This window comes from Hippoglossus stenolepis, chromosome 11 (genome assembly GCF_022539355.2).
Source record: "Hippoglossus stenolepis isolate QCI-W04-F060 chromosome 11, HSTE1.2, whole genome shotgun sequence".
Taxonomy (NCBI): Eukaryota; Metazoa; Chordata; class Actinopteri; order Pleuronectiformes; family Pleuronectidae; genus Hippoglossus; species Hippoglossus stenolepis.
Genome location: NC_061493.1, coordinates 21,485,615 through 21,512,433, shown reverse-complemented (window position 1 = coordinate 21,512,433; position 26,819 = coordinate 21,485,615). Strand labels below are relative to the sequence as shown.

At 38.9% G+C, this 26,819-nt stretch overlaps 2 protein-coding genes and 1 long non-coding RNA gene across 4 annotated transcripts in view; all 3 read right to left on the bottom strand.

Moving 5' to 3' along the window:
- Positions 1–24,617, bottom strand: part of LOC124851145 — a 54,194-nt gene extending 29,577 nt beyond the window's left edge. The window contains exons 1-3 of one of the 2 annotated variants that reach the window (XM_047341981.1): positions 24,465–24,617; positions 20,909–21,214; positions 15,013–15,306 (exon numbers count right to left, since the gene is read on the bottom strand). In XM_047341981.1, coding sequence (XP_047197937.1) covers positions 15,013–15,306; positions 20,909–21,214; positions 24,465–24,522 — 658 coding nt within the window. In that variant the 5' untranslated portion in view covers positions 24,523–24,617. Of the gene's footprint in view, positions 1–15,012; positions 15,307–15,390; positions 15,697–17,407; positions 17,490–20,908; positions 21,215–24,464 lie in introns of those variants that run through there. The other variant, XM_047341982.1, reaches the window with a different exon arrangement.
- Positions 1,399–9,302, bottom strand: LOC124854464. The gene is made up of 4 exons (XR_007034700.1): positions 8,949–9,302; positions 8,769–8,812; positions 8,512–8,661; positions 1,399–1,519 (listed from the first exon to the last, which is right to left on the bottom strand). It is a non-coding gene; the product is annotated as an uncharacterized LOC124854464 (long non-coding RNA).
- On the bottom strand, positions 2,863–7,147 carry LOC118117399. The gene is made up of 3 exons (XM_047341983.1): positions 6,968–7,147; positions 3,344–3,649; positions 2,863–3,259 (listed from the first exon to the last, which is right to left on the bottom strand). The coding sequence occupies exons 1-3, from the start codon at positions 7,023–7,025 to the stop codon at positions 2,958–2,960; spliced, it is 666 nt and encodes a 221-aa protein (XP_047197939.1). The 5' UTR covers positions 7,026–7,147; the 3' UTR covers positions 2,863–2,957.
- Positions 24,618–26,819: the final 2,202 nt, after the last annotated feature.

The window sequence follows — 26,819 nt, the reverse complement described above, 5'->3', positions numbered from 1 at the left end:
ACAAGCAGACAGACAGAGAGAGAAAGAGAGGTGGGGGGCTATGAAGACCATCATTTACCCCCAACCCCGACATTCAACGGGTACAACAACAAGCGGAGAAAGCAGAATCGCGGGCTGACCTTATATGTACAGTCTATGGGGCTGACCAGCGGAGAAATGCTCCCCTGTGAACAGCCAGGCGGCTGCGCATGAGAACGGCGCTGCGCTGCCTCGCAGCGGCACTTCACTCCGGTGTACCCGGGCGTAACTACTGTAACCCGGCGAACTACTGTAACCCGGAACTACTGTAACCCGCGTAACTACTGTAACCCGGCATACAGTAGAGCTGAACACTGCGGAAGTCTTCCACACAGCTGGCAGTGGAAGCTTTGCTGCTTCTGCCACGGACGAGCATTTCTCCGCGCTGGTCAGCCCCATAGACTGTACATATAAGGTCAGCCCGCGATTCTGCTTTGTCCGCTTGTTGTTGTACCCGTTGAATGTCGGGGTTCGGGGGTTACAGTAGCGCTGAACACTGCGGAAGTCTTCCACACTGCTGTGCGCTGTGTGGCGCTGACACAAATTCCAGCTCACGCACGGGAGAGCGAGCGGTCGCTCCCGAGCAGCTGCTGCAGCCTCCCAGTCCCAACGATCCAGACAAATGCCACATGTGAGTGAATCGCAGCTGACCAGCGGAGAAATGCTGGCCCGCGGTGAACAGCCCGGCTGCGTGCTTGGGAACGGCGCTGCGCTGCTCGCAGCCCCCGTGTAAACCCGAAGTAACGAGTGTGGGGGGACGGTGTGGGGGGACGGTGGGGGGGTGGGCCAAGACCATGTAGGGAGACTTCCAGTTCCTTGTTACGACACAATACCCAGGAAGCGCAATCGAGTCGCTCAAGCATGACGTTTCTGACTTAGAGGAACTATAACAAAACGCGCGAGTGTTTTTTCCCCAGAGTTTTTGGGTTGGTAGACATGCCAGATACCCACATTAACCTGTAGAAGCACTAACAAAGTGGAATTTGCATGCTATGTCCCCTTTAATTGAGTTTTTCATGGAAATCTGGTCAAATTAACACAACGTACAATAAAAGAATATTAAATCTCTTTTTATCAAAATATCTAATTACACAAGACTCGATTGAGATTCATTTAAAGGAACAATTTAAAGAACCGTTACAAACTTTTGTCTTTTTAAACATTGAAAAGCTGCTTAGCTGCAACACATGAATGAGTTGAACCAGGTCTTTAGAAAGAATAAATACACATCTGTACAAGAAATACTAGATTTACAACAGCATTCATCCAAAATGTCAAACACTCATCAGGAATCTTTTCAATAAGATATGAAATATATTACAATAACAGTTTTAAAGTGGGCGGAGCTGTTCCAGATGCTCCTGGTTTTGGATGAAAAAAAAAAAACTTCCCAGAAAATATATAACATGACTCACGGCAACAATAATACTGGAAATTGTCCAAAAGGCAGAATGTGGAAGACAATTTCAGATTTTCTTCAGGCCAGGGCCGACTTGTCCACCTGAGCATACAGGCTCTCAGGCTGAGTCGTGTCTCCGGCCTCAGTGGATTTCATGGACCCAAGTTCGATCAAGCTGTAGATGGAGGACGGAGAAGGAGCTGCAGCATCATCAGTTGGATTCTGATCCACAAGTGGGTTCACGCTTTGACCTGGAGAGATAAAGTCAAATAAAACAATTTTTGCTACCGAGGTGGTGGCTCCAAGTTTCCTTATTTTCAGTGGTGTGATCGTACTGTGGCAACAAGTAAAGTAATCTCACTAAGAATCTATATGACTCTTCTATTGCAGTGATGTGATTTTGGCCGGTGGCAGTTTATTGGGAGACACACATTGAGAAGAGTCAGCACACAAGCACAGCTCAGACACAGGCTACAGACCTCAGAGGGATGTTTGGATGAATGCAGCACGGTGCAGCTGGAAATTCGCCTCTGATCCACAGCAAAGTGTTTTGTTCAAGCACAAGCAAGCAGCACGAGCAGCGAGGCACACGTAGTGCTGCAGGAGCAAGCAACAGGACCAGGATCAGCAAAGGGTCAAAGGTCATGTACAGTAACTACACCCCCTGTCGGGAAATGTAGAGTGAACGCTGTGTTTAGCCGACAGACGAAATACAGCTGTGGCTTTTATTTTATTTATATATCTATTTATTTTTTGCCCATTTCCTTTGCTCAAAACCATAAAATCTTGTTCTTGGAAGACAGATGTTAGAAAAGATGACGTAACTTTACCTGAACAGTTTCGTACAGTGTATTTTCCATGACCACACTTTCATCTGCAAGAAGGTGACAAAGAATGTTCATTGGCTTTAAATCACAAATTAATTTAGACTGTTTTCTACTGAATCACATTTACATCACTGCAGCCACTGATTTTGGTGTTTGTGTGTTTGAATTTTTACTCTGACGTACGTTTTCCGTTTTTTCGATGCCGAACAACAGCTGCTATGGCAAATATCACCAAAACCACAGTGACAGGGACAATGGTGATAATGATACGGCGCCATGGTTTAGGGGCTGTAATGGAAAACAGAACAACTGATATTAGTTATTTTCAGAACATAATCACTTTAACATATACAAATATTTCTTAAAAAACAATTACATGCTCTAAATTCAAGTGAAAACTCTGCATTATTACCGTAAAAATATAATTTATAATTTCAATATAATATGTACAGTACTTTTCTTACCAAAGTTAAAAGTGTTACAAAGGAATCAAACAATAATTAAAAGAGAGATAAAAGTAGTTTTTTATTTTAAATAAAGTAAAGTTGAGAAGTTGTCGTAGATATAATCCAAGCAGCAGCATTTTGAACCAATTGAAGGAGAAAGTCTTTATCTAGTCTTTAAATGTTGGGAAAGATTTAATATTTCAAAATGAACTTAAGTTGGAACACAACCTTCTATAAAACAAAGTTATCAGCTGCTTGTGTTGTCGGTCACTTACCAGGATTTGAGAAACAAAAGTCCCTAATCATTGTTATGTGCTCGTCCGAGCTGACCTGGTTGCTATGGTTACAGATAACTGAGGCGCCTTCGGACAGGTAGACACGGAGGGAGGTGCCGTGGGTCGTGACCTTGGACCACTCTCCTCCCTCCTCCTGGCTGCAGGTGTTGGTGTCACATCTAAAAGTGCTGTTGATGCGATGGGAGTCCTGTGTGCTGCAGGTCACTGTGAGGTTACAGGAGTCGGAGCTATTGGAGAGTAAGTCCACTGTCCCATTAACCGGAGACACTGGATCTGAGGGGGAGGGACACAGGCATTAATGGGTTGAGAAGTTGGGCAGCTACTGTGTGTCGATATTTAAAATCTGAAGAAACCTACCTTGAACTGTGACGCTGTATTTACCCACATAATTGATTTCATCCCAGATAACACCTGCAGTGTAACGTCCACTGTCGGCTTGTTGCACATTCTTCAAAAGCAAAGAGTGATTTTGGAGAAAGATCTCGACCCTTCCATGATAGGGGTCAAATATTTTGGGTTTGTTATCATGTAATAATCGTATTATGCTTGAACCATTAAATCGCCATCTAAAATCACTCCGTTTAACTATTTTAACAGGAGCCGTGACGTTGAGAAGCAGATCCTTCCCCTTCTGCACAAATACAGGAGTCACAGTGTCGGAGCCTGTAGAAACAACACAGCATCACTTTATTAGAAAGAAAAGACTTTGATTTAAACTGTAGTTTTGGTCCATTTTTACTTCTACTCATTAAACAGAGACTCATGAGACAAAACTACCTCGGCCCAGCAGGTTGTGTTTGCCCCTGTCTGTTGGTTGGTTGGTTTAATGATCAGCAGGTTTACTTAGAAACTGGATTTCCACAAGACTTGGTGGAAGGATGGGACATGGGCCAAGAAAGTTACATTTCAGGAAGATTCAGGATTTATTTTGTGAGACGGGGCTGATTTTTATATTTTCCATGATTTCCCAGAGAATGAAATCAGGCATATTGAGGGGGACTGAGACTTCTGATTACTTTAGTGCAGCTTGACTGAATTTAAGAACTTCTGGACCTCGGCGGAGGTAAATTGACATTCTAGTGTCTACAAATCTATTTTATTTGTTTTGTTTTTCTCTTTGAACTTATTTCTACGTTTTCATACAGATTTATCCTTTTTATGTCTTTTACCTCTTTTCATTCTGCGTGTAAATTGTTAATAAAAGTGCCCTGCCTTGCCCGTCAGCAGGATTATTTAAAAGCCACTAAACTGATTTCCTTTGAATTTTGACAAGAATTCGGTGGAAGCGAGAATTTTCTTTCACGTTCTTTAACATGGTGAGATACTATGTGTCTTCTGAAATATATTCATCCTCATATAGGGGCAGAATTATTATTATGAGCTAAATAAAAAGCTTGTAATCGTTGCTTTTCTTTCTCAGACCTAATTGCACACAGTGAGCAAAACTATTGGCGTTTAATAAATAATGTTCCTGCTGTGATGTTATTATTATTTATTGATTTGTAACATATCAGTTCTAGCAACATAGATTTGTCTGATTAATTAAAATGTTATTCAGTAGAGAATGAAAAGAGAGAAGTTTAGTTTCCTGACGAGCTCGTACGTGTACATGTGGTTTGAGTCACAGTATTGACCCTTGACTACTTGTCTTCAGTGGAACCTGATGAATGTGGGGAGTGATGTGAACGTTACACTTATAACCAAAGTTAGCACTTTGAATTTATAATCAAGCTTCTTTGAAAAGATGATAAACGAGTCCATCACACAACAGTTTCTGGAACTTAAACAAAACGTGTGAAAGAGGAAGAGACTCTGCAACGGTAGATGTTACTCAACAGCTCATTTCTCACACGGAAAATGTCCAGTGGACGTACACTACCGTTCAAAAGTTTGGGGTCACCCAGACAATTTCGTGTTTTCCATGAAAACTCACACTTTGATTTATCAAATGAGTTGCAAAATGAATAGAAAATATAGTCAAGACATTGACAAGGTTAGAAATAATGATTTTTATTTGAAATATTAATTTTGTTCTTCAAACTTTGCTTTCGTCAAAGAATGCTCCATTTGCAGCAATTACAGCATTGCAGACCTTTGGCATTCTAGCTGTTAATTTGTTGAGGTAATCTGTAGAAATTTCACCCCACGCTTCCTGAAGCACCTCCCACAAGTTGGATTGGCTTGATGGGCACTTCTTGCGTACCATACGGTCAAGCTGCTCCCACAACAGCTCAATGGGGTTGAGATCTGGTGACTGCGCTGGCCACTCCATTACAGACAGCATACCAGCTGCCTGCTTCTTCCCTAAATAGTTCTTGCATAATTTGGAGGTGTGCTTTGGGTCATTGTCCTGTTGTAGGAGGAAATTGGCTCCAATCAAGCGCTGTCCACAGGGTATGGCATGGCGTTGCAAAATGGAGGAGTGATAGCCTTCCTTATTTAAAATCCCTTTACCTTGTACAAATCTCCCACTTTACCAGCACCAAAGCAGCCCCAGACCATCACATTACCTCACCATGCTTGACAGATGGCGTCAGGCACTCTTCCAGCATCTTTTCACCTGTTCTGCGTCTCACAAATGTTCTTCTGTGTGATCCAAACACCTCAAACTTTGATTCGTCTGTCCATAACACTTTTTTCCAATCTTCCTCTGTCCAATGTCTGTGTTCTTTTGCCCATATCAATCTTTTCTTTTTATTGTCCAGTCTCAGATATGGCTTTTTCTTTGCCACTCTGCCTAGAAGGCCAGCATCCCGGAGTCGCCTCTTCACTGTAGACGTTGACACTGGCGTTTTGGGGTACCATTTAAAGAAGCTGCCAGTTGAGGACCTGTGAGGCGTCTATTTCTCAAACTAGAGACTCTAATATACTTGTCTTCTTGCTGAGTTGTGCACGGGGCCTCCCACTTCTCTTTCTACTCTGGTTAGAGCCCGTTTGTGCTGTTCTCTGAAGGGAGTAGTACACACCGTTGTAGGAAATTTTCAGTTTCTTCGCAATTTCTCGCATGGAATAGCCTTCGTTTCTAAGAACAAGAATAGACTGGCGAGTTTCACATGAAAGTTCTCTTTTTCTGGCCATTTTGAGAGTATAATCGAACCCACAAATGTGATGCTCCAGATACTCAACTAGCTCAAAGGAAGGCCAGTTTTATAGCTTCTCTCACCAGCAAAACAGTTTTCAGCTGTGCTAACATAATTGCACAAGGGTTTTCAAGGGTTTTCTAATCATCCATTAGTCTTCTAAGGCGATTAGCAAACACAATGTACCATTAGAACACTGGAGTGATAGTTGCTGGAAATGCGCCTCTATACACCTATGTAGATATTTCATTAAAAACCAGACGTTTCCACCTAGAATAGTCATTTACCACATTAACAATGTATAGAGTGTATTTCTGATTAATTTAATGTCATCTTCATTGAAAAAAACAGTGCTTTTCTTTGAAAAATAAGGAAATTTCTAAGTGACCCCAAACTTTTGAACGGTAGTGTACAGAAATAGACACTGACATGTAACAGGAAGCATCACTCTACGTTCTCTTCCTGTCACCGAGCCCTGTTTTAATATCTAGCTTTGTCAATAAAAGGTAAAGTTTCCTAATCAATCTGTTCTGTTCTCTGAGTCGCTGCCACAGGACATTACATTAATATTCAGTTTTGTTGGTTTTACAAGCTTTTTAAAAAGTTTCTCCACGTCTGTTATCAATCATTATATATTTTAAATCGAATTCAAGCGTAGAACTCAACTTGAAAAACCACAGATATATGGAAGGAAGTTTTACTGAGTGAATCTTCAATCAACAAGTCATAATTTGAATATAGTCATCATTTTAATATTTATAGAATAATGAAATAAACAATTATTAACAACAACAACAAAATTTGAAACAAGCTACATTGCTGAAACAGTCACATAGTGCAACAAGAACAGAGCAATAAAACTATATTTGAAGAAGAAATGTGATAAAAATGTAGTGTTTACCTCGGGCTTCATATGCGTGAAGCAGAGAAATGACAAAGAGAAGAATGATGGGATGCATTCTGTCAAATGTGCCGTACGAGGAAGTGGATCCGAGTTTAGACCTCAATCAGCCCAGCAGCAGTCAGGGTGCTCGTCTCTCATCCACACGTCTCAGTGTTTTCAAACTGACTCACGGAAATACCTCAGGTTTATGAATATGTTTAGTAAAATCTGCAGTGAGGAGGTGTAAACTCTGTGGGCGTGGCCTAATACTCAGAGTGTCATCCACATGAACCAAAACATGACAATAGATGAATAACAATGATTGTCTCCTAACAAGAGAACATATCGAGGTCTGTCAGTAAACACTTTGATCTTGTTCAAGTTTTGATAATGTGAGGAACTGACTGCTGGTTTCAGGGGAGATGTTTCAGCACCAGGACAGACTGCTTGGTGGATTGTGTGGAACATCTTGGTTTGTTTTTCATGTGTCGCGTGAGGGAAGCGGGGAAATGAGGTATGGCAACAGCGCCACCTGGCGACTTTCACCTCCAGGAAAGGTGCAACAGCAACAGCACAGGTTCGTTGATGTCACGAGGCAAGAGACGGCTTTACTTGTAGAAAAGACACAACTTTTATTTAACTTAATAAATGCATAATTCAACAAAAAGCTAAATGAAACAACAATCACCAGAAACAAACCATCACAGGAAGTTAAACACTGAGACAAGAGAAGAGCACCGGGACTTTTGAGTGAGTGAGAGAGAGAGAGAGAGAGAGAGAGAGAGAGAGAGAGAGAGAGAGAGAGAGATATTAACTGTGTTAAAATGTTATTTTTTGGTCTGTTAAACCTTCCTCGTCATCATATTAGTATTGTTTACGTATGTTTTGCAAATTTCAGGAAGTTGATTGAACTAAAACATTTATAATCCCCAATATTTTTCTAAAACACTTGGATGAAATAAGAACTTTATTGTACGTGCACCAATACTGGACACTCATCTAAAATAATGTAGCAGCCAAAATCACTTTAGGTTTTTATTGAGTTTTTCATGGAAATTTGGTCAAATTAACACAATGTACAATAAAAGAATATTAAACTCTCTTTTAAAAAAAATTAAAAATCTAATTACACATGACTCATTCGAGATTAACTTAAAGGAACAATTCAAAGAACCATTACAAACTTTTGTCTTTTTAAACATTGAAAAGCTGCTTAAGCTGCAACACATGAATGAGTTGAACCAGGTCTTTAGAAAGAATAAGTACACATCTGTACGAGAAATACTATATTTACAACAGCATTCATCCAAAATGTCAAACACTCATCAGGAATCTTTTTCAATAAGATATGAAATAAATTACAATATATTACAATAACAGTTTTAAAGTGGGCGGAGCTGTTCCAGATGCTCCTGGTTCTGGTTCTGGATGAAAAAACTTCCCAAAACTTCCCAGGGAAAATATAACATGACGCACAGCAACAATAATACTGCAAATTGTCCAAAAGGCAGAATGTGGAAGACAATTTCAGATTTTCTACAGGCCAGGGCCGACTTGTCCACCTGAGCATACAGGCTCTCAGGCTGAGTCGTGTCTCCGGCCTCAGTGGATTTCATGGACCTGCTTCGATCACGCTGTAAATGGAGGACGGAGAAGGAGCTGCAGCATCATCGGTTGGATTCTGATCCAGAAGTGGTGTTCACGATTTTGAACTGGAGAGATAAAGTCAAATAGAAGTTAGTACACAGTTCAACGTATTGTGGCAACAAGTAAAGTAATCTCACTAAGACAGATGTTAGAAAAGATGACGTAACTTTACCTGAACATTTGTGTACACTGTTTTTTTCATGTCCACACTTTCATCTGCAAGAAGGTGACAAAGAATGTTCATTGGCTTTAAATCAAAAAATAATTTTGACTGTTTTCTACTGAATCACATTTACATCACTGCACCCACTGATTTTGGTGTTTGTGTGTTTGAATCTTTACTCGAACGTACATTTTCCTTTTTTTCGATGTTGAACAAAAGCTGCTATGGCAATTATCACCAAAACCACAGTGACAGAGACAATGGTGATAATGATACGGCGCCATGGTTTAGGGGCTGTAATGGAAAACAGAAAAACTGATATTAGTTATTTTCAGAACATAATCACTTTAACATGTAAAAATATTTCTTAAAAAACAATTACATGCTCTAAATTCAAGTGAAAACTCTGCATTATTACCACAAAAATATAATTTATAATTTCAATATAATATGTACAGTACTTTTCTTACCAAAGTTAAAAGTGTTACAAAGGAATCAAACAATAATTAAAAGAGAGATAAAAGTAGTTTTTTCTTTTAAATAAAGTAATTTGAGAAGTTGTCGTAGATATAATCCAAGCAGCAGCATTTTGAACCACTTGAAGGAGAATGTCTTTATCTAGTCTTTAAATGTTGGGAAAGATTTAATATTTCAAAATGAACTTAAGTTGGAACACAACCTTCTATAAAACAAAGTTATCAGCTGCTTGTGTTGTCGGTCACTTACCAGGATTTGAGAAACAAAAGTCCTTAATCATTGTTGTGTGCTCGTCCGAGCTGACCTGGTTGCTATGGTTACAGATAACTGAGAAGCCTTTCGACAGGTAGACACGGAGGGAGGTGCCGGAGGTCGTGACCTTGGACCTCTCTCCTCCCTCCTCCTGGCTGCAGGTGTTGGTGTCACATCTAAAAGTTCTGCTGATGCGATGGGAGTCCTGTGTGCTGCAGGTCACTGTGAGGTTACAGGAGTCGGAGCTATTGGAGAGTAAGTCCACTGTCCCATTAACCGGAGACACTGGATCTGAGGGGGAGGGACACAGGCATTAATGGGTTTAGAAGTTGGGCAGCTACTGTGTGTCGATATTTAAAATCTGAAGAAACCTACCTTGAACTGTGACGCTGTATTTACCCACATAATTGATTTTATCCCCGAAAACACCTGCAGTGTAACGTCCACTGTCGTCTTGTTGCACATTCTTCAAAAGCAAAGAGTGATTTTGGAGAAAAATCTCGACCCTTCCATCATAGGTGTCAATTTTTTTTGTTTCGTTATCATCAAATAATCTAAATATGTTTGAATCATTAAATAGCCATCTAAGATCACTCCGTTTAACTATTTTAACAGGAGCCGTGACGTTGAGAAGCAGATCCTTCCCCTTCTGCACAAATACAGGAGTCACAGTGTTGGAGCCTGTAGAAACAACACAGCATCACTTTATTAGAAAGAAGAGACTTTGATTTAAACTGTAGTTTTTGTCCATTTTTACTTCTACTCATTAAACAGAGACTCATGATACAAAACTACCTCGGCCCAGCAGGTTGTGTTTGCCCCTGTCTGTTGGTTGGTTGGTTTAATGATCAGCAGGTTTACTTAGAAACTGGATTTCCACAAGACTTGGTGGAAGGATGGGACATGGGCCGAGAAAGTTACATTTCAGGAAGATTCAGGATTTATTTTGTGAGACGGGGCTGTTTTTATATTTTCCATGATTTCCCAGGGAATGAAATGAGGGGGACTGAGACTTCTGATTACTTTAGTGCAGCTTGACTGAATTTAAGAACTTCTGGACCTCGGCGGAGGTAAATTGACATTCTAGTGTCTACAAATCTATTTTATTTGTTTTGTTTTCCTCTTTGAACTTATTTCTAATTCATCCTTTTTATTTCTTTGACCTCTTTTATTTTACTCTTTTCATTCTTTTATTTGGCTTGTAAATTGTTAATAAAAGTGCCCTGCCTTGCCCGTCAGCAGGATTACTCCAAACCTACTAAACTGATTTCCTTTGAATTATGACGTTGATTCAGTGGATGCGAGAATTTTCTTTCACGTTCTTTAACATGGTGAGATACTATGTGTCTTCTGAAATATATTCCTCCTCATATTGGGGCAGAATTATTATTATGAGCTAAATAAAAAGCTTGTAGTCGTTGCTTTTCTTTCTCAGACCTAATTGCACACAGTGAGCAAAACTATTGGCATTTAATAAATAATGTTCCTGCTGTGATGTTATTATTAGTTATTGATTTGTAACATATCAGTTCTAGCAACATAGATTTGTTTGGTTAATTAAAATGTTATTCAGTAGAGAATGAAAAGAGAGAAGTTTAGTTTGCTTATCGAGCTCAGATGTGTACATGTGGTTTGAGTCACAGTATTGACCCTTGACTACTTGTCTTCAGTGGAACCTGATGAATGTGGGGAGTGATGTGAACGTTACACTTATAACCAAAGTTAGCACTTTGAATATATAATCAAGCTTCTGTGAAAAGATGATAAACGAGTCCATCACACAACAGTTTCTGGAACTTAAACAAAACGTGTGAAAGAGGAAGAGACTCTGCAACGGTAGATGTTACTCAACAGCTCATTTCTCACACGAAAAATTTACAGTGGACGTACAGAAATAGACACTGACATGTTACAGGAAGCATCACTCTACGTTCTCTTTCTGTCACCGAGCCCTGTTGTAATATCTAGCTTTGTCAATAAAAGGTAAAGTTTCCTAATCAATCTGTTCTGTTCTCTGAGTCGCTGCCACAGGACATTACATTAATATTCAGTTTTGTTGGTTTTACAAGCTTTTTAAAAAGTTTCTCCACGTCTGTTATCAATCATTATATATTTTATAACGAAATTCAAGCGTAGAACTCAACTTGAAACACCACAGATATATGGAAGGAAGTTTTACTGAGTGAATCGTCAATCAACGAGTCATAATTTGAATATAGTTATCATTTTAATATTTATAGAATAATGAAATAAACAATTATTAACAACAATAACAAAATTCGAAACAAGGTACATTGCTGAAACAGTCACAAAGTGCAACAAGAACAGAGCAATAAAACTATATTTGAAGAAGAAATGTGATAAAAATGTGAGTGTTTACCTTGGGCTTCATATGCGTGAAGCAGAGAAATGACAAAGAGAAGAATGATGGGATGCATTCTGTCAAATGTGGCGTACGAGGAAGTGGATCCGAGTTTAGACCTCAATCAGCCCAGCAGCAGTCAGGGTGTCTGGGCGTGGCCTAATAGAGTGTCATCCACATGAACCAAAACATGACAATAGATGAATAACAATGATTGTCTCCTAACAAGAGAACATATCGAGGTCTGTCAGTAAACACTTTGATCTTGTTCAAGTTTTGATAATGTGAGGAACTGACTGCTGGTTTCAGGGGAGATGTTTCAGCACCAGGACAGACTGCTTGGTGGATTGTGTGGAACATCTTGGTTTGTTTTCCATGTGTCGCATCACCTCCAGGAAATGACTAAACCCTTTTGTGTGCAACAGCACAGGTTCGTTGATATCACGAGGCAAGAGACGGCTTTACTTGTAGAACTTTTATTTAACTTAATGAATGAATAATTGAACAAAAAGCAAAATGAAACAACAATCACCAGAAACAAACCTCGGCCGCTTCCTTAAACATGGGGTTAGCACGACGTCGCCTAGCAACCAGCACGCAGGCACAGTGCTGTTTTACTTCGTTCCACTTTACCAAAGGCCACTTATATTATGTCAGACTCGTGTCCAACATATATACCTTGCCTTGTTGTGAAAACCCAATGTCGACACACTTCCAGGAGGCAGGTAAATCTTGAAAAGGGTTTATTTTCCAGTTCCAGCACAATTTACAGACAGATCTTATATCGATCCTTTACCGAATTGGCGATGCTGTCTTTTCAACCTGTCACAATGTCACGTTTTCACGGTCAAAAACTTATTTCAATCCACTCCTCAGACTTTGCACTCACTACGATGTTCACACGCTAAATAACAACAACGCGCATGTGCAATGAACTGCATTACGGCATCCTCAACTGTCGCAAACAACAAGCCAAAAACAGCCCAAAACAGAATATAGTTAAATACAGCAGACACACTATACAAAATATATTTTAACTGTATAAAATTAAAACTCAAACCTGGATAATTTCAGAACATTTCAAACCAACATTTATATTTATCTACACACACGCAGGCTGCATGGTGGCTGTTACAGATAGATAGAAAAAGATGAACTGTGATAAAATGGTTTTTTTTGGCTGTTAAACAATCCTCGTCATCATATTAGTATTTTTTACATATGTTTTGTAAATTTCACGATGTTGATTTAACTAAAACATTTATAATTCCCAATATTTTTTTTAAAACACTTGGGTGAAATAAGAACTTTATTGTACGTGCACCAACACTGGACACTCATCAGAAATAATGTAGCAGCCAAAATCATTTTAGGTTTTTATTGAGTTTTTCATGGAAATTTGGTCAAATTAACACAATGTACAATAAAGTAATATTAAAATCTTTTTTTATAAAATTAAAAAATCTAATTACACAAAACTCGATTGAGATTAACTTAAAGGAACAATTCAAAGAACCATTACAAACATTTTCAAAAAATATCTTTATTCAGTAATTTCCCACATTGAAAATCTGCTTAAGCTGCAACACATAAATGAGTTGAACCAGGTCTTTAGAAAGAATAAGTACACATCTGTACGAGAAATATTATATTTACAATTCATATTAACATTCATCAGGTATCTTTTTCAATAAGACATGAAATATATTACATTAACAGTTTTAAAGTGGGCGGAGCTGTTCCAGATGCTCCTGGTTCTGGTTCTGGATGAAAAAAAAAAAAACTTCCCAGGGAAAATATAACATGACTCACGGCAACAATAATACTGGAAATTGTCCAAAAGGCAGAATGTGGAAGACAATTTCAGATTTTCTTCAGGCCAGGGCCGACTTGTCCACCTGAGCATACAGGCTCTCAGGCTGAGTCGTGTCTCCGGCCTCAGTGGATTTCATGGACCTGCTTCGATCAAGCTGTAGATGGAGGACGGAGAAGGAGCTGCAGCATCATCGGTTGGATTCTGATCCAGAAGTGGTGTTCACGATTTTGACCTGGAGAGATAAAGTCAAATAGAAGTTAGTACACAGTTCAACGTATTGTGGCAACAAGTAAAGTAATCTCACTTAGACAGATGTTAGAAAAGATCACGTAACTTTACCTGAACATTTTCGTACACTGTATTTTCCGCGTGTACACTTTCATCTGCAAGAAGGTGACAAAGAATGTTCATTGGCTTTAAATCACAAATTAATTTAGACTGTTTTCTACTGAATCACATTTACATCACTGCAGCCACTGATTTTGGTTTTCGTGTGTTTTGTCATTTTTGTGATTTTGGTGACCCCTAGTGGTTTTATATAAACACAGCATTGCTTTTCTAAAATTCTGTTGATAGACAGATACAATCAAATAAAACCTACACACACAGACATTCATCTTGATATTATCTATATGCTAAATAACGAACAGTGGATTCCCATCCATACTGTAAACTGGGAAAGGATCTCAGATATTGTCATTGACCCTAAAGGTGGTGGATCAGTGAATAAAGTGAAGGACACAGTTAAAATGCTGAATTCCCATTAACAATATTTGCAGAGTTGAATTTTTACTCTAACGTACGTTTTCCTTTTATTCGATGTCCAACAAAAGCTGCTGTTATGGCAATTATCACCAAAACCTTAATGACAGTGACAGAGACAAAGGCGATGAAAGCGCCCGGTGGTTCAGGGGCTGTAATGGAAAAAGAAAACTGATTTTAGTTATTTTCAGAACTTATTCACTTTGACACGTAAAAATATTTCTTAAAAAATAAATTACATGCTCTAAATTCAACTGACAACTCTGCATTATTACCATAAAAATATAATTTATAATTTACATATAATCTGTACAGTACTTTTCTTACCAAAGTTAAAAGTGTTACAAAGGAATTTAACAACAATTAAAACAAAGATAAAAGTAGTTTTTTCTTTTAAATGAAGTAAAGTTGAGAATTTGTCGTAGATATAATCCAAGCAGTAGCATTTTGAACCAATTGAAGGAGAAAGTCTTTATCTAGTCTTTAAATGTTGGGAAAGATTTAATATTTCAAAATGAACTTAAGTTGGAACACAACCTTCTATAAAACAAAGTTATCAGCTGCTTGTGTTGTCGGTCACTTACCAGGATTTGAGAAACAAAAGTCCCGAATCATTGTTGTGTGCTCGTCCGAGCTGACCTGGTTGCTATGGTTACAGATAACTGAGAAGCCTTTGGACAGGTAGACACGGAGGGAGGTGCCGGAGGTCGTGACCTTTGACCTCTCTCCTCCCTCCTCCTGGCTGCAGGTGTTGGCCTCACATCTAAAAGTGCTGTTGATGTGATGGGAGTCCTGTGTGCTGCAGGTCACTGTGAGGTTACAGGAGTCGGAGCTCGAGGAGAGTAAGTCCACTGTCCCATTAACCGGAGACACTGGATCTGAGGGGGAGGGACACAGGCTTTAATGGGTTTAGAAGTTGGGCAGCTACTGTGTGTCGATATTTAAAATCTGAAGAAACCTACCTTGAACTGTGACGCTGTATTTACCCACATAAGTGTTTTTGATCACGAAAACACCTGCAGTGTAACGTCCACTGTCGTCTTGTTGCACATTCTTCAAAAGCAAAGAGTGATTTTGGAGAAAAATCTTGATTCTTCCATGATAGGGGCCAATTGTGTTTGTGTCATTATCATCAAATAATCGAAATATGTTTGAATCATTAAATCTCCATCTAAATTCACTCCGTTTAACTATTTTAACAGGAGCCGTGACGTTGAGAAGCAGATCCTTCCCCTTCTGCACAAATACAGGAGTCACAGTGTCGGAGCCTGTAGAAACAACACAGCATCACTTTATTAGAAAGAAAAGACTTTGATTTAAACTGTAGTTTTTTGTCCATTTTACTTCTACTCATTAAACAGAGACTCATGAGACAAAACTACCTCGGCCCAGCAGGTTGTGTTTGCCCCTGTCTGTTGGTTGGTTGGTTTAATGATCAGCAGGTTTACTTAGAAACTGGATTTCCACAAGACTTGGTGGAAGGATGGGACATGGGCCAAGAAAGTTACATTTCAGGAAGATTCAGGATTTATTTTGTGAGACGGGGCTGATTTTTATATTTTCCATGATTTCCCAGGGAATGAAATCAGACATATTGAGGGGGACTGAGACTTCTGATTACTTTAGTGCAGCTTGACTGAATTTAAGAACTTCTGGACCTCGGCGGAGGTAAATTGACATTCTAGTGTCTACAAATCTATTTTATTTGTTTTGTTTTTCTCATTGAACTTAATTCTATGTTTTCATACAGATTTATCCTTTTTATGTCTTTTACCTCTTTTATTTTACTCTTTTTATTCTTTTATTTGGCTTGTAAATTGTAAATAAAAGTGCCCTGCCTTGCCCGTCAGCAGGATTTTTTAAAAGCCACTAAACGGATTTCCTTTAAATTTTGACATGGATTCTGTGGATGCGAGAATTTTCTTTCACGTTCTTTAACATGGTGAGATACTATGTGTCTTCTGAAATATATTCATCCTCATAAGGGCAGAATTATTATTATGAGCTAAATAAAAGCTTGTAATCGTTGCTTTTCTTTCTCAGACCTAATTGCACACAGTGAGCAAAACTATTGGCATTTAATAAATAATGATCCTGCTGTGATGTTATTATTAGTTATTGATTTGTAACATATCAGTTCTAGCAACATAGATTTGTTTGATTAATTAAAATGTTATTCAGTAGAGAATGAAAAGAGAGAAGTTTAGTTTCCTGACGAGCTCGTACGTGTACATGTGGTTTGAGTCACAGTATTGACCCTTGACTACTTGTCTTCAGTGGAACCTGATGAATGTGGGGAGTGATGTGAACGTTACACTTATAACCAAAGTTAGCACTTTGAATTTATAATCAAGCTTCTGTGAAAAGGTGATAAACGAGTCCATCACACAACAGTTTCTGGAACTTAAACAAAACGTGTGAAAGAGGAAGTGACTCTGCAATGGTAGACTTTCTTCAACAGCTCATTTCTCACAGGGAAAATGTCCAGTGGACGTACAGAAATAGACACTGACATGTTACAGGAAGCATCACTCTACGTTCTCTTCCTGTCACCGAGCCCTGTTTTAATATCTAGCTTTGTCGATAAAAGGTAAAGTTTCCTAATCAATCTGTTCTGTTCTCTGAGTCGCTGCCACAGGACATTACATTAATATTCAGTTTTGTTGGTTTTACAAGCTTTGAATAAAGTTTCTCCACGTCTGTTGTCAATCATTATATATTTTATAATGAATTCAAGCGTAGAACTCAACTTGAAACACCACAGATATATGGAAGGAAGTTTTACTGAGTGAATCGTCAATCAACAAGTCATAATTTGAATATAGTTATAATTTTAATATTTATAGAATAATGAAATAAACAATTATGAACAACAAAATTCGAAACAAGGTACATTGCTGAAACAGTCACATAGTGCAACAAGAACAGAGCAATAAAACTATATTTGAAGAATAAATGTGATAAAAATGTAGTGTTTACCTCGGGCTTCATATGCGTGAAGCAGAGAAATGACAAAGAGAAGAATGATGGGATGCATTCTGTCAAATGTGCCGTGCGAGGAAGTGGATCCTAGTTTAGACCTCAATCAGCCCAGCAGCAGTCAGGGTGTCTGTGGGCGTGGCCTAATAGAGTGTCATCCACAGAACCAAAACATGACAATAGATGAATAACAATGATTGTCTCCTAACAAGAGAACATATCGAGGTCTGTCAGTAAACACTTTGATCTTGTTCAAGTTCTGATAATGTGAGGAACTGACTGCTGGTTTCAGGGGAGATGTTTCAGCACCAGGACAGACTGCTTGGTGGATTGTGTGGAACATCTTGGTTTGTTTTTCATGTGTCGCGTGAGGGAAGCGGGGAAATGAGGTATGGCAACAGCGCCACCTGGCGACTTTCACCTCCAGGAAAGGTGCAACAGCAACAGCACAGGTTCGTTGATGTCACGAGGCAAGAGACGGCTTTACTTGTAGAAAAGACACAACTTTTATTTAACTTAATAAATGCATAATTCAACAAAAAGCTAAATGAAACAACAATCACCAGAAACAAACCATCACATGAAGTTAAACACTGAGACAAGAGAAGAGCACCGGGACTTTTGAGTGATAGTGAGAGAGAGAGAGAGAGAGAGAGAGAGAGCGAGAGAGAGAGAGAGAGAGAGAGAGAGATATACTGTGTTAAAATGTTATTTTTGGTCTGTTAAACCTTCCTCGTCATCATATTAGTATTTTTTACGTATGTTTTGTAAATTTCAGGATGTTGATTTAACTAAAACATTTATAATCCCCAACATTTTTTTAAACACTTGGGTGAAGTAAGAACTTTATTGTACGTGCACCAATACTGGTGTGATGGAAATTCATCTTGAGATTTGAAATAATGAAATTCTCAGACTGGAGTTGCCTTTGATTCTTTATAATAGTAAACTCTGCAGAGGTTACACAACAAGCACGGGTGCTCAAAATGGAACTGGCCGCAAGTTCACAAAAGCCAGAACTTATACAAAGAGGCGTTACATAGAACATAATATGAAAAAAAGACATGAAAGACATGAGATCATCTGTGTCTGTCCGTCCGCTGTAGCAGTTGGAAGAAAAACATCACCAAATAAGGGCATGCACCCTGTTGATCAAGGTCATAGCAGTGAGACACCGCCAAATAAGGGTTCCATCCTGTCAGGTAGACAGTATCACAGCAGTTAGACACCTGGTCAGGGGGATTTCCAATACCTTAGACACTGGTCAGTTGAATTTTCCACTACACTGGACACTCATCAAAAATAATGTAGCAGCCAAAATCACTTTAGGTTTTTATTGAGTTTTTCATGGAAATTTGGTCAAATTAACACAATGTACAATAAAAGAATATTAAACTCTCTTTTAAAAAAAATTAAAAATCTAATTATACATGACTCAATCGAGATTAACTTAAAGGAACAATTCAAAGAACCATTACAAACTTTTGTCTTTTTAAACATTGAAAAGCTGCTTAAGCTGCAACACATGAATGAGTTGAACCAGGTCTTTAGAAAGTATAAATACACATCTGTACGAGAAATACAATATTTACAACAGCATTCATCCAAAATGTCAAACACTCATCAGGAATCTTTTTCAATAAGATATGAAATAAATTACAATATATTACAATAACAGTTTTAAAGTGGGCGGAGCTGTACCAGATGCTCCTGGTTCTGGTTCTGGATGAAAAAACTTCCCAAAACTTCCCAGGGAAAATATAACATGACGCACAGCAACAATAATACTGCAAATTATCCAAAAGGCAGAATGTGGAAGACAATTTCAGATTTTCTTGAGGCCAGGGCCGACTTGTCCACCTGAGCATACAGGCTCTCAGGCTGAGTCGTGTCTCCGGCCTCAGTGGATTTCATGGACCTGCTTCGATCAAGCTGTAGATGGAGGACGGAGAAGGAGCTGCAGCATCATTGGTTGGATTCTGATCCAGAAGTGGTGTTCACGATTTTGACCTGGAGAGATAAAGTCAAATAAAACTTAGTTCACAGTTCAACGTACTGTGGCAACAAGTAAAGTAATCTCACTTAGACAGATGTTAGAAAAGATGACGTAACTTTACCTGAGCATTTTCGTACACTGTATTTTCCGTGTCCACACTTTCATCTGCAAGAAGGTCACAAAGAATGTTCATTGGCTTTAAATCACAAATTAATTTAGACTGTTTTCTACTGAATCACATTTACATCACTGCAGCCACTGATTTTGGTTTTCGTGTGTTTTGTCATTTTTGTGATTTTGGTGACCCCTAGTGGTTTTATATAAACACAGCATTGCTTTTCTAAAATTCTGTTGATAGACAGATACAATCAAATAAAACCTACACACACAGACATTCATCTTGATATTATCTATATGCTAAATAACGAACAGTGGATTCCCATCCGTACTGTAAACTGGGAAAGGATCTCAGATATTGTCAATGACCCTAAAGGTGGTGGATCAGTGAATAAAGTGAAGGACACAGTGAAAATGCTGAATTCCCATTTACAATATTTGCAGAGTTGAATTTTTACTCTAACGTACGTTTTCCTTTTATTCGATGTCCAACAAAAGCTGCTGTTATGGCAATTATCACCAAAACCTTAATGACAGTGACAGAGACAAAGGCGATGAAAGCGCCCGGTGGTTCAGGGGCTGTAATGGAAAACAGAAAAACTGATATTAGTTATTTTCAGAACTTATTCACTTTAACACGTAAAAATATTTCTTTAAAAACAATCACATGCTGTAAATTCAACTGACAACTCTGCATTATTACCATAAAAATATAATTTTTAATTTAAATATAATATGTACAGTACCTTTCTTACCAAAGTTAAAAGTGTTACAAAGGAATTTAACAATAATTAAAACACAGACAAAAGAAGTTTTTTCTTTTAAATAAAGTAAAGTTGAGAAGTTGTCGTAGTTATAATCCAAGCAGCAGCATTTTGAACCAATTGAAGGAGAAAGTCTTTATCTAGTCTTTAAATGTTGGGAAAGATTTAATATTTCAAAATGAACTTAAGTTGGAACACAACCTTCTATAAAACAAAGTTATCAGCTGCTTGTGTTGTCGGTCACTTACCAGGATTTGAGAAACAAAAGTCCCTAATCATTGTTGTGTGCTCGTCGGAGCTGACCTGGTTGCTATGGTTACAGATAACTGAGAAGCATTTGGACAGGTAGACACGGAGGAGGTGCCGGAGGTGTTGACCTTGGACCTCTCTTCTCCCTCCTCCTGGCTGCAGGTGTTGGTGTCACATCTAAAAGTGCTGTTGGTCGATGGGAGTCCTGTGTGCTGCAGGTCACTGTGAGGTTACAGGAGTCGGAGCTATTGGAGAGTAAGTCCACTGTCCCATTAACCGGAGACACTGGATCTGAGGGGGAGGGACACAGGCATTAATGGGTTTAGAAGTTGGGCAGCTACTGTGTGTCGATATTTAAAATCTGAAGAATCCTACCTTGAACTGTGACGCTGTATTTACCCACATAATTGATTTCTTCCCCGATAACGGCTGCAGTGTAACGTCCACTGTCGGCTTGTTGCACATTCTTCAAAAGCAAAGAGTGATTTTGGAGAAAAATCTCGACCCTTCCATGATAGGGGCCAATTGTTTTTGTTTTGTTATCATCAAATAATCTTATTATGCTTAAATTGTTAAATTGCCATCTAAAATCACTCCGTTCAACTAATTTAACAGGAGCCGTGACGTTGAGAAGCAGATCCTTCCCCTTCTGCACAAATACAGGAGTCACAGTGTCGGAGCCTGTAGAAACAACACAGCATCACTTTATTAGAAAGAAAAGACTTTGATTTAAACTGTAGTTTTTGTCCATTTTTACTTCTACTCATTAAACAGAGACTCATGATACAAAACTACCTCGGCCCAGCAGGTTGTGTTTGCCCCTGTCTGTTGGTTGGTTGGTTTAATGATCAGCAGGTTTACTTAGAAACTGGATTTCCACAAGACTTGGTGGAAGGATGGGACATGGGCCAAGAAAGTTACATTTCAGGAAGATTCAGGATTTATTTTGTGAGACGGGGCTGTTTTTTATATTTTCCATGATTTCCCAGGGAATGAAATCAGGCATATTGAGGGGGACTGAGACTTCTGATTACTTTAGTGCAGCTTGACTGAATTTAAGAACTTCTGGACCTCGGCGGAGGTAAATTGACATTCTAGTGTCTACAAATCTATTTCATTAGGGCCCGAGCACCGAACGGTGGGAGGCCCTATTGAAATTGTAAGGATTCTTCTTCTTCTTATTCTCTGCCAAATGAATTGGCTTTTGAGGGCTTTAACATGCTCAAATTCTTACCAAAGTTTGCAGGAAATTCAAAAGTCGGAGAAATTGACGTATTCTGGAGTCATTTGAAATGGCGGTGGCAAAATGGCTCAACAGCGCCACCTATACACAGCCCCTGAGTTCACTTTGACCGATCTTCACGAAAAATTGATACACAGGTGTATCATGTTCAGGCACAAAAAAGTCTCAAGGAGCATTATGAAAAACGCAACAGGAAGCCCGCCATTTTGCATTTAGTGGCCATTTTGGCCATATTCCACATTTTTACTTTGATGAACTTGTCCCATGGCTTTCATCAAATCAACTTCATATGGAGATGAATGTCATCTCAACAAGATGGAGATATAAACTACCTCGGTATATATGATTTCATCACACGGTGTGACCGTGGCGTGACATCAAAGTTTGATTACACACCATCAAAACATGAGGTTCTGTATCTCGGACATATTTGGTCCAATCGAGTCCAAACTAGACATGTAAGACAAGAGTCCCGGCCTGATGACATCTACACAGAAATCATGACTTAAAATCACAGCGCCCCCTGCTGGCTACAGGAAGTGACATGTTTTATACTTTGATGAACTGCTCCTGGCTGCTTTACAATATACAGCTCAAATGAGCTCAGTCAAGTCATTGGACCATGGTCGGAATTGTGACATTTCCTCAAATCGTGTAAACATTGAGGTGCGGCGAAGGATCATCCTTCGCCAAAGGAGACGATGTTGTCATAACTCAACTGTGCATTGTCCTGTCACCACCAAACTTCTGTCTCATGATTATAGTCCAAGCCTGAACAGCTCTATGTGTCAATATTTCCTCAGGGTCATAGCGACACCTACTGATTCACCATGAAACAGGAAGTACTTTGTAAATCCACTCTGCATTATCCAACCGGCCCCAAATTCTGCCCTATGATCACAATCCTGACCTGAACACATCCATGTATTAATATTAGTGCAGGGTCATAGCGCCACCTACTGATCAGTGTGGAAATTAAGTTGTGGTAACATTGTCAATTGATACAATATTGCTCACGCTACATGAGAGCCCCTACTTGAACAGATCTATTAGTCTGTATGTAATAATAGTGATGGCGCCACCTACTGGCAACAGGAAGTAAGCTTTGTTTTACAACTATCATTCGATTTACATAAAATGTTCACAGTGTGATCTGCAATTGATAGCGTGGACCGTAATGAGCAATTAGCAGGCAAGGATCGACATCGCGTGACGGACGCGAAGTGAAGCGTTTATCCTTGCCACAGTGCTGCATGCAACGTGCAGGAGGCGTGCGCTTGGTCATTGATCGCTCTCTCCACTAACTGCAACAGGCTTCAAAATGCCTGTCTCGGGCTCCGTTAGTGCTACAACGTAGCCCTAGTTTGTATTGTGTTTCTCTTTGAACTTATTTCTACGTTTTCATACAGATTTATCCTTTTTATTTATTTTACCTCTTTTATTCTCTTTTTATTCTGTTATTTGGCTGGTAAATTGTAAATAAAAGTGCCCTGCCTTGCCCGTCAGCAGGTTTACTCCAAACCTACAAAACTGATTTACTTAAAATTTTGACGTGGATTCGGTGCTGCGAGAATTTTCTTTCACGTTCTTTAACATGGTGAGATATTATGTGTCTTCTGCGTTTAATAAATAATGTTCCTGCTGTGATGTTATTATTAGTTATTGATTGGTAACATATCAGTTCTAGCAACATAGATTTGTCTGATTAATTAAAATGTTATTCAGTAGAGAATGAAAAGAGAGAAGTTTAGTTTCATGACGAGCTCGTACGTGTAGATGTGGTTTGAGTCACAGTATTGACCCTTGACTACTTGTCTTCAGTGGAACCTGATGAATGTGGGGAGTGATGTGAACGTTACACTTATAACCAAAGTTAGCACTTTGAATTTATAATCAAGCTTCCGTGAAAAGATGATAAACGAGTCCATCACACAACAGTTTCTGGAACTTAAACAAAACGTGTGAAAGAGGAAGTGACTCTGCAATGGTAGACTTTCTTCAACAGCTCATTTCTCACACGGAAAATGTACAGTGGACGTAAAGAAATAGAGACACAGACAGACAGAAAGACAGACAGACAGACAGACAGACAGACAGACAGACAGACAGAAAGACAGACAGACAGACAGACAGACAGACAGACAGACAGACAGACAGACAGACAGACAGACAGACAGACAGACAGACAGACAGACAGACAGACAGACAGACAGACACGGACATGTTACAGGAAGTATCACTCTACGTTCTCTTCCTGTCACCGAGTCATGTTGTAATATCTAGCTTCCTCGAGGTAAAGTTTCCTAATCAATCTGTTCTGTTCTCTGAGTCGCTGCCACAGGACATTACATTAATATTCAGTTTTGTTGGTTTTACAAGCTTTTAAAAAAGTTTCTCCACGTCTGTTATCAATCATTATATATTGTAAATCGAATTCAAGCGTAGAACTCAACTTGAAACACCACAGATATATGGAAGGAAGTTTTACTGAGTGAATCGTCAATCAATGAGTCATAATTTGAATATAGTTATCATTTTAATATTTATAGAATAATGAAATAAACAATTATTAACAACAATAACAAAATTCGAAACAAGGTACATTGCTGAAACAGTCACAAAGTGCAACAAGAACAGAGCAATAAAACTATATTTGAAGAATAAATGTGATAAAAATGTAGTGTTTACCTCGGGCTTCATATGCGTGAAGCAGAGAAATGACAAAGAGAAGAATGATGGGATGCATTCTGTCAAATGTGCCGTACGAGGAAGTGGATCCGAGTTTAGACCTCAATCAGCCCAGCAGCAGTCAGGGTGCTCGTCTCTCATCCACATGGCTCAGTGTTTTCAAACTGACTCACGGAAATACCTCAGGTTTATGAATATGTTTAGACAAATCTGCAGTGAGGAGGTGTAAACTCTGTGGGGGTGGCCTCATACTCAGCGTGTCGTCCACATGAACCAAAACATGACAATAGATGAATAACAATGATTGTCTCCTAACAAGAGAACATATCGAGGTCTGTCAGTAAACACTTTGATCTTGTTCAAGTTTTGATAATGTGAGGAACTGACTGCTGGTTTCAGGGGAGATGTTTCAGCACCAGGACAGACTGCTTGGTGGATTGTGTGGAACATCTTGGTTTGTTTTCCATGTGTCGCATCACCTCCAGGAAATGACTAAACCCTTTTGTGTGCAACAGCACAGGTTCGTTGATATCACGAGGCAAGAGACGGCTTTACTTGTAGAACTTTTATTTAACTTAATGAATGAATAATTGAACAAAAAGCAAAATGAAACAACAATCACCAGAAACAAACCTCGCCGCTTCCTTAAACATGGGGTTAGCACGGCGTCGCCTAGCAACCAGCACGCAGGCACAGTGCTGTTTTATTGCTTGTTCCACTTTACCAAAGCCACGCGTTTATTATGTCAGACTCGTGTCCAACATATATACCTTGCCTTGTTGTGAAAACCCAATGTCGACACACTTCCAGGAGGCAGGTAAATCTTGAAAAGGGTTTATTTTCCAGTTCCAGCACAATTTACAGACAGATCTTATATCGATCCTTTACCGAATTGGCGATGCTGTCTTTTCAACCTGTCACAATGTCACGTTTTCACGGTCAAAAACTTATTTCAATCCACTCCTCAGACTTTGCACTCACTACGATGTTCACACGCTAAATAACAACAACGCGCATGTGCAATGAACTGCATTACGGCATCCTCAACTGTCGCAAACAACAAGCCGCAAACAGCGCCCAAAACAGAATATAGTTAAATACAGCAGACACACTATACAAAATATATTTTAACTGTATAAAAATAAAACTACAAACCTGGATAATTTCAGAACATTTCAAACCAACATTAATATTTATCTACACACACGCAGGCTGCATGGTGGCTGTTACAGATAGATAGAAAAAGATGAACTGTGATAAAATGGTTTTTTTTGGCTGTTAAACATTCCTCGTCATCATATTAGTATTTTTTACGTATGTTTTGTAAATTTCACGATGTTGATTTAACTAAAACATTTATAATTCCCAATATTTTTTTTAAAACACTTGGGTGAAGTAAGAACTTTATTGTACGTGCACCAACACTGGACACTCATCAGAAATAATGTAGCAGCCAAAATCATTTTAGGTTTTTATTGAGTTTTTCATGGAAATTTGGTCAAATTAACACAATGTACAATAAAGTAATATTAAAATCTTTTTTTATAAAATTAAAAAATCTAATTACACAAGACTCGATTGAGATTAACTTAAAGGAACAATTCAAAGAACCATTACAAACATTTTCATTTAAAAAATATCTTTATTCAGTAATTTTCCACATTGAAAATCTGCTTAAGCTGCAACACATAAATGAGTTGAACCAGGTCTTTAGAAAGAATAAGTACACATCTGTACGAGAAATATTATATTTACAATTCATATTAACATTCATCAGGTATCTTTTTCAATAAGATATGAAATATATTACAATAACAGTTTTAAAGTGGGCGGAGCTGTTCCAGATGCAGCTCCTTCTTCTTTGACCTGGAGAGATAAAGTCAAATCAACTTTTTTTGCTACCGAGGTGGTGGCTCCAAAGTTTCCTTTTTCTAAATCACAGATTATATATATCACTATTTTCAGTGGTGTGATCGTACTGTGGCAACAAGTAAAGTAATCTCACTAAGAATCTATATGACTCTTCTAATGTAGTGATGGGATTTTGGCCAGTGGCAGTTTAGTGGGAAACACACATTGAGAAGAGTCAGCACACAAGCACAGCTCAGACACACAGGCTACAGACCTCAGAGGGATGTTTTGGATGAATGCAGCACGGTGCAGCTGGAAATTCGCCTCTGATCTGCAGCAAAGTGTTTTGTTCAAGCACAAGCAAGCAGCACGAGCAGCGAGGCACACGTAGTGCTGCAGGAGCAAGCAGCAGGACCAGGATCAGCAAAGGGTCAAAGGTCATGTACAGTAACTACACCCCCTGTCGGGAAATGTAGAGTGAACGCTGTGTTTAGCCGACAGATG

Excerpts from the sequence above, each read along its gene's own strand:
- LOC118117399 (XM_047341983.1), bottom strand. The coding sequence starts at position 7,025 with ATGCATCCCATCATTCTTCTCTTTGTCATTTCTCTGCTTCACGCATAT. Across the intron at positions 3,650-6,967 it reads TCACGCATATGAAGCCCGAG|GCTCCGACACTGTGACTCCT; the intron begins GTAAACACTACA and ends TTGTTTCTACAG. Across the intron at positions 3,260-3,343 it reads ATACAGCGTCACAGTTCAAG|ATCCAGTGTCTCCGGTTAAT; the intron begins GTAGGTTTCTTC and ends CCTCCCCCTCAG.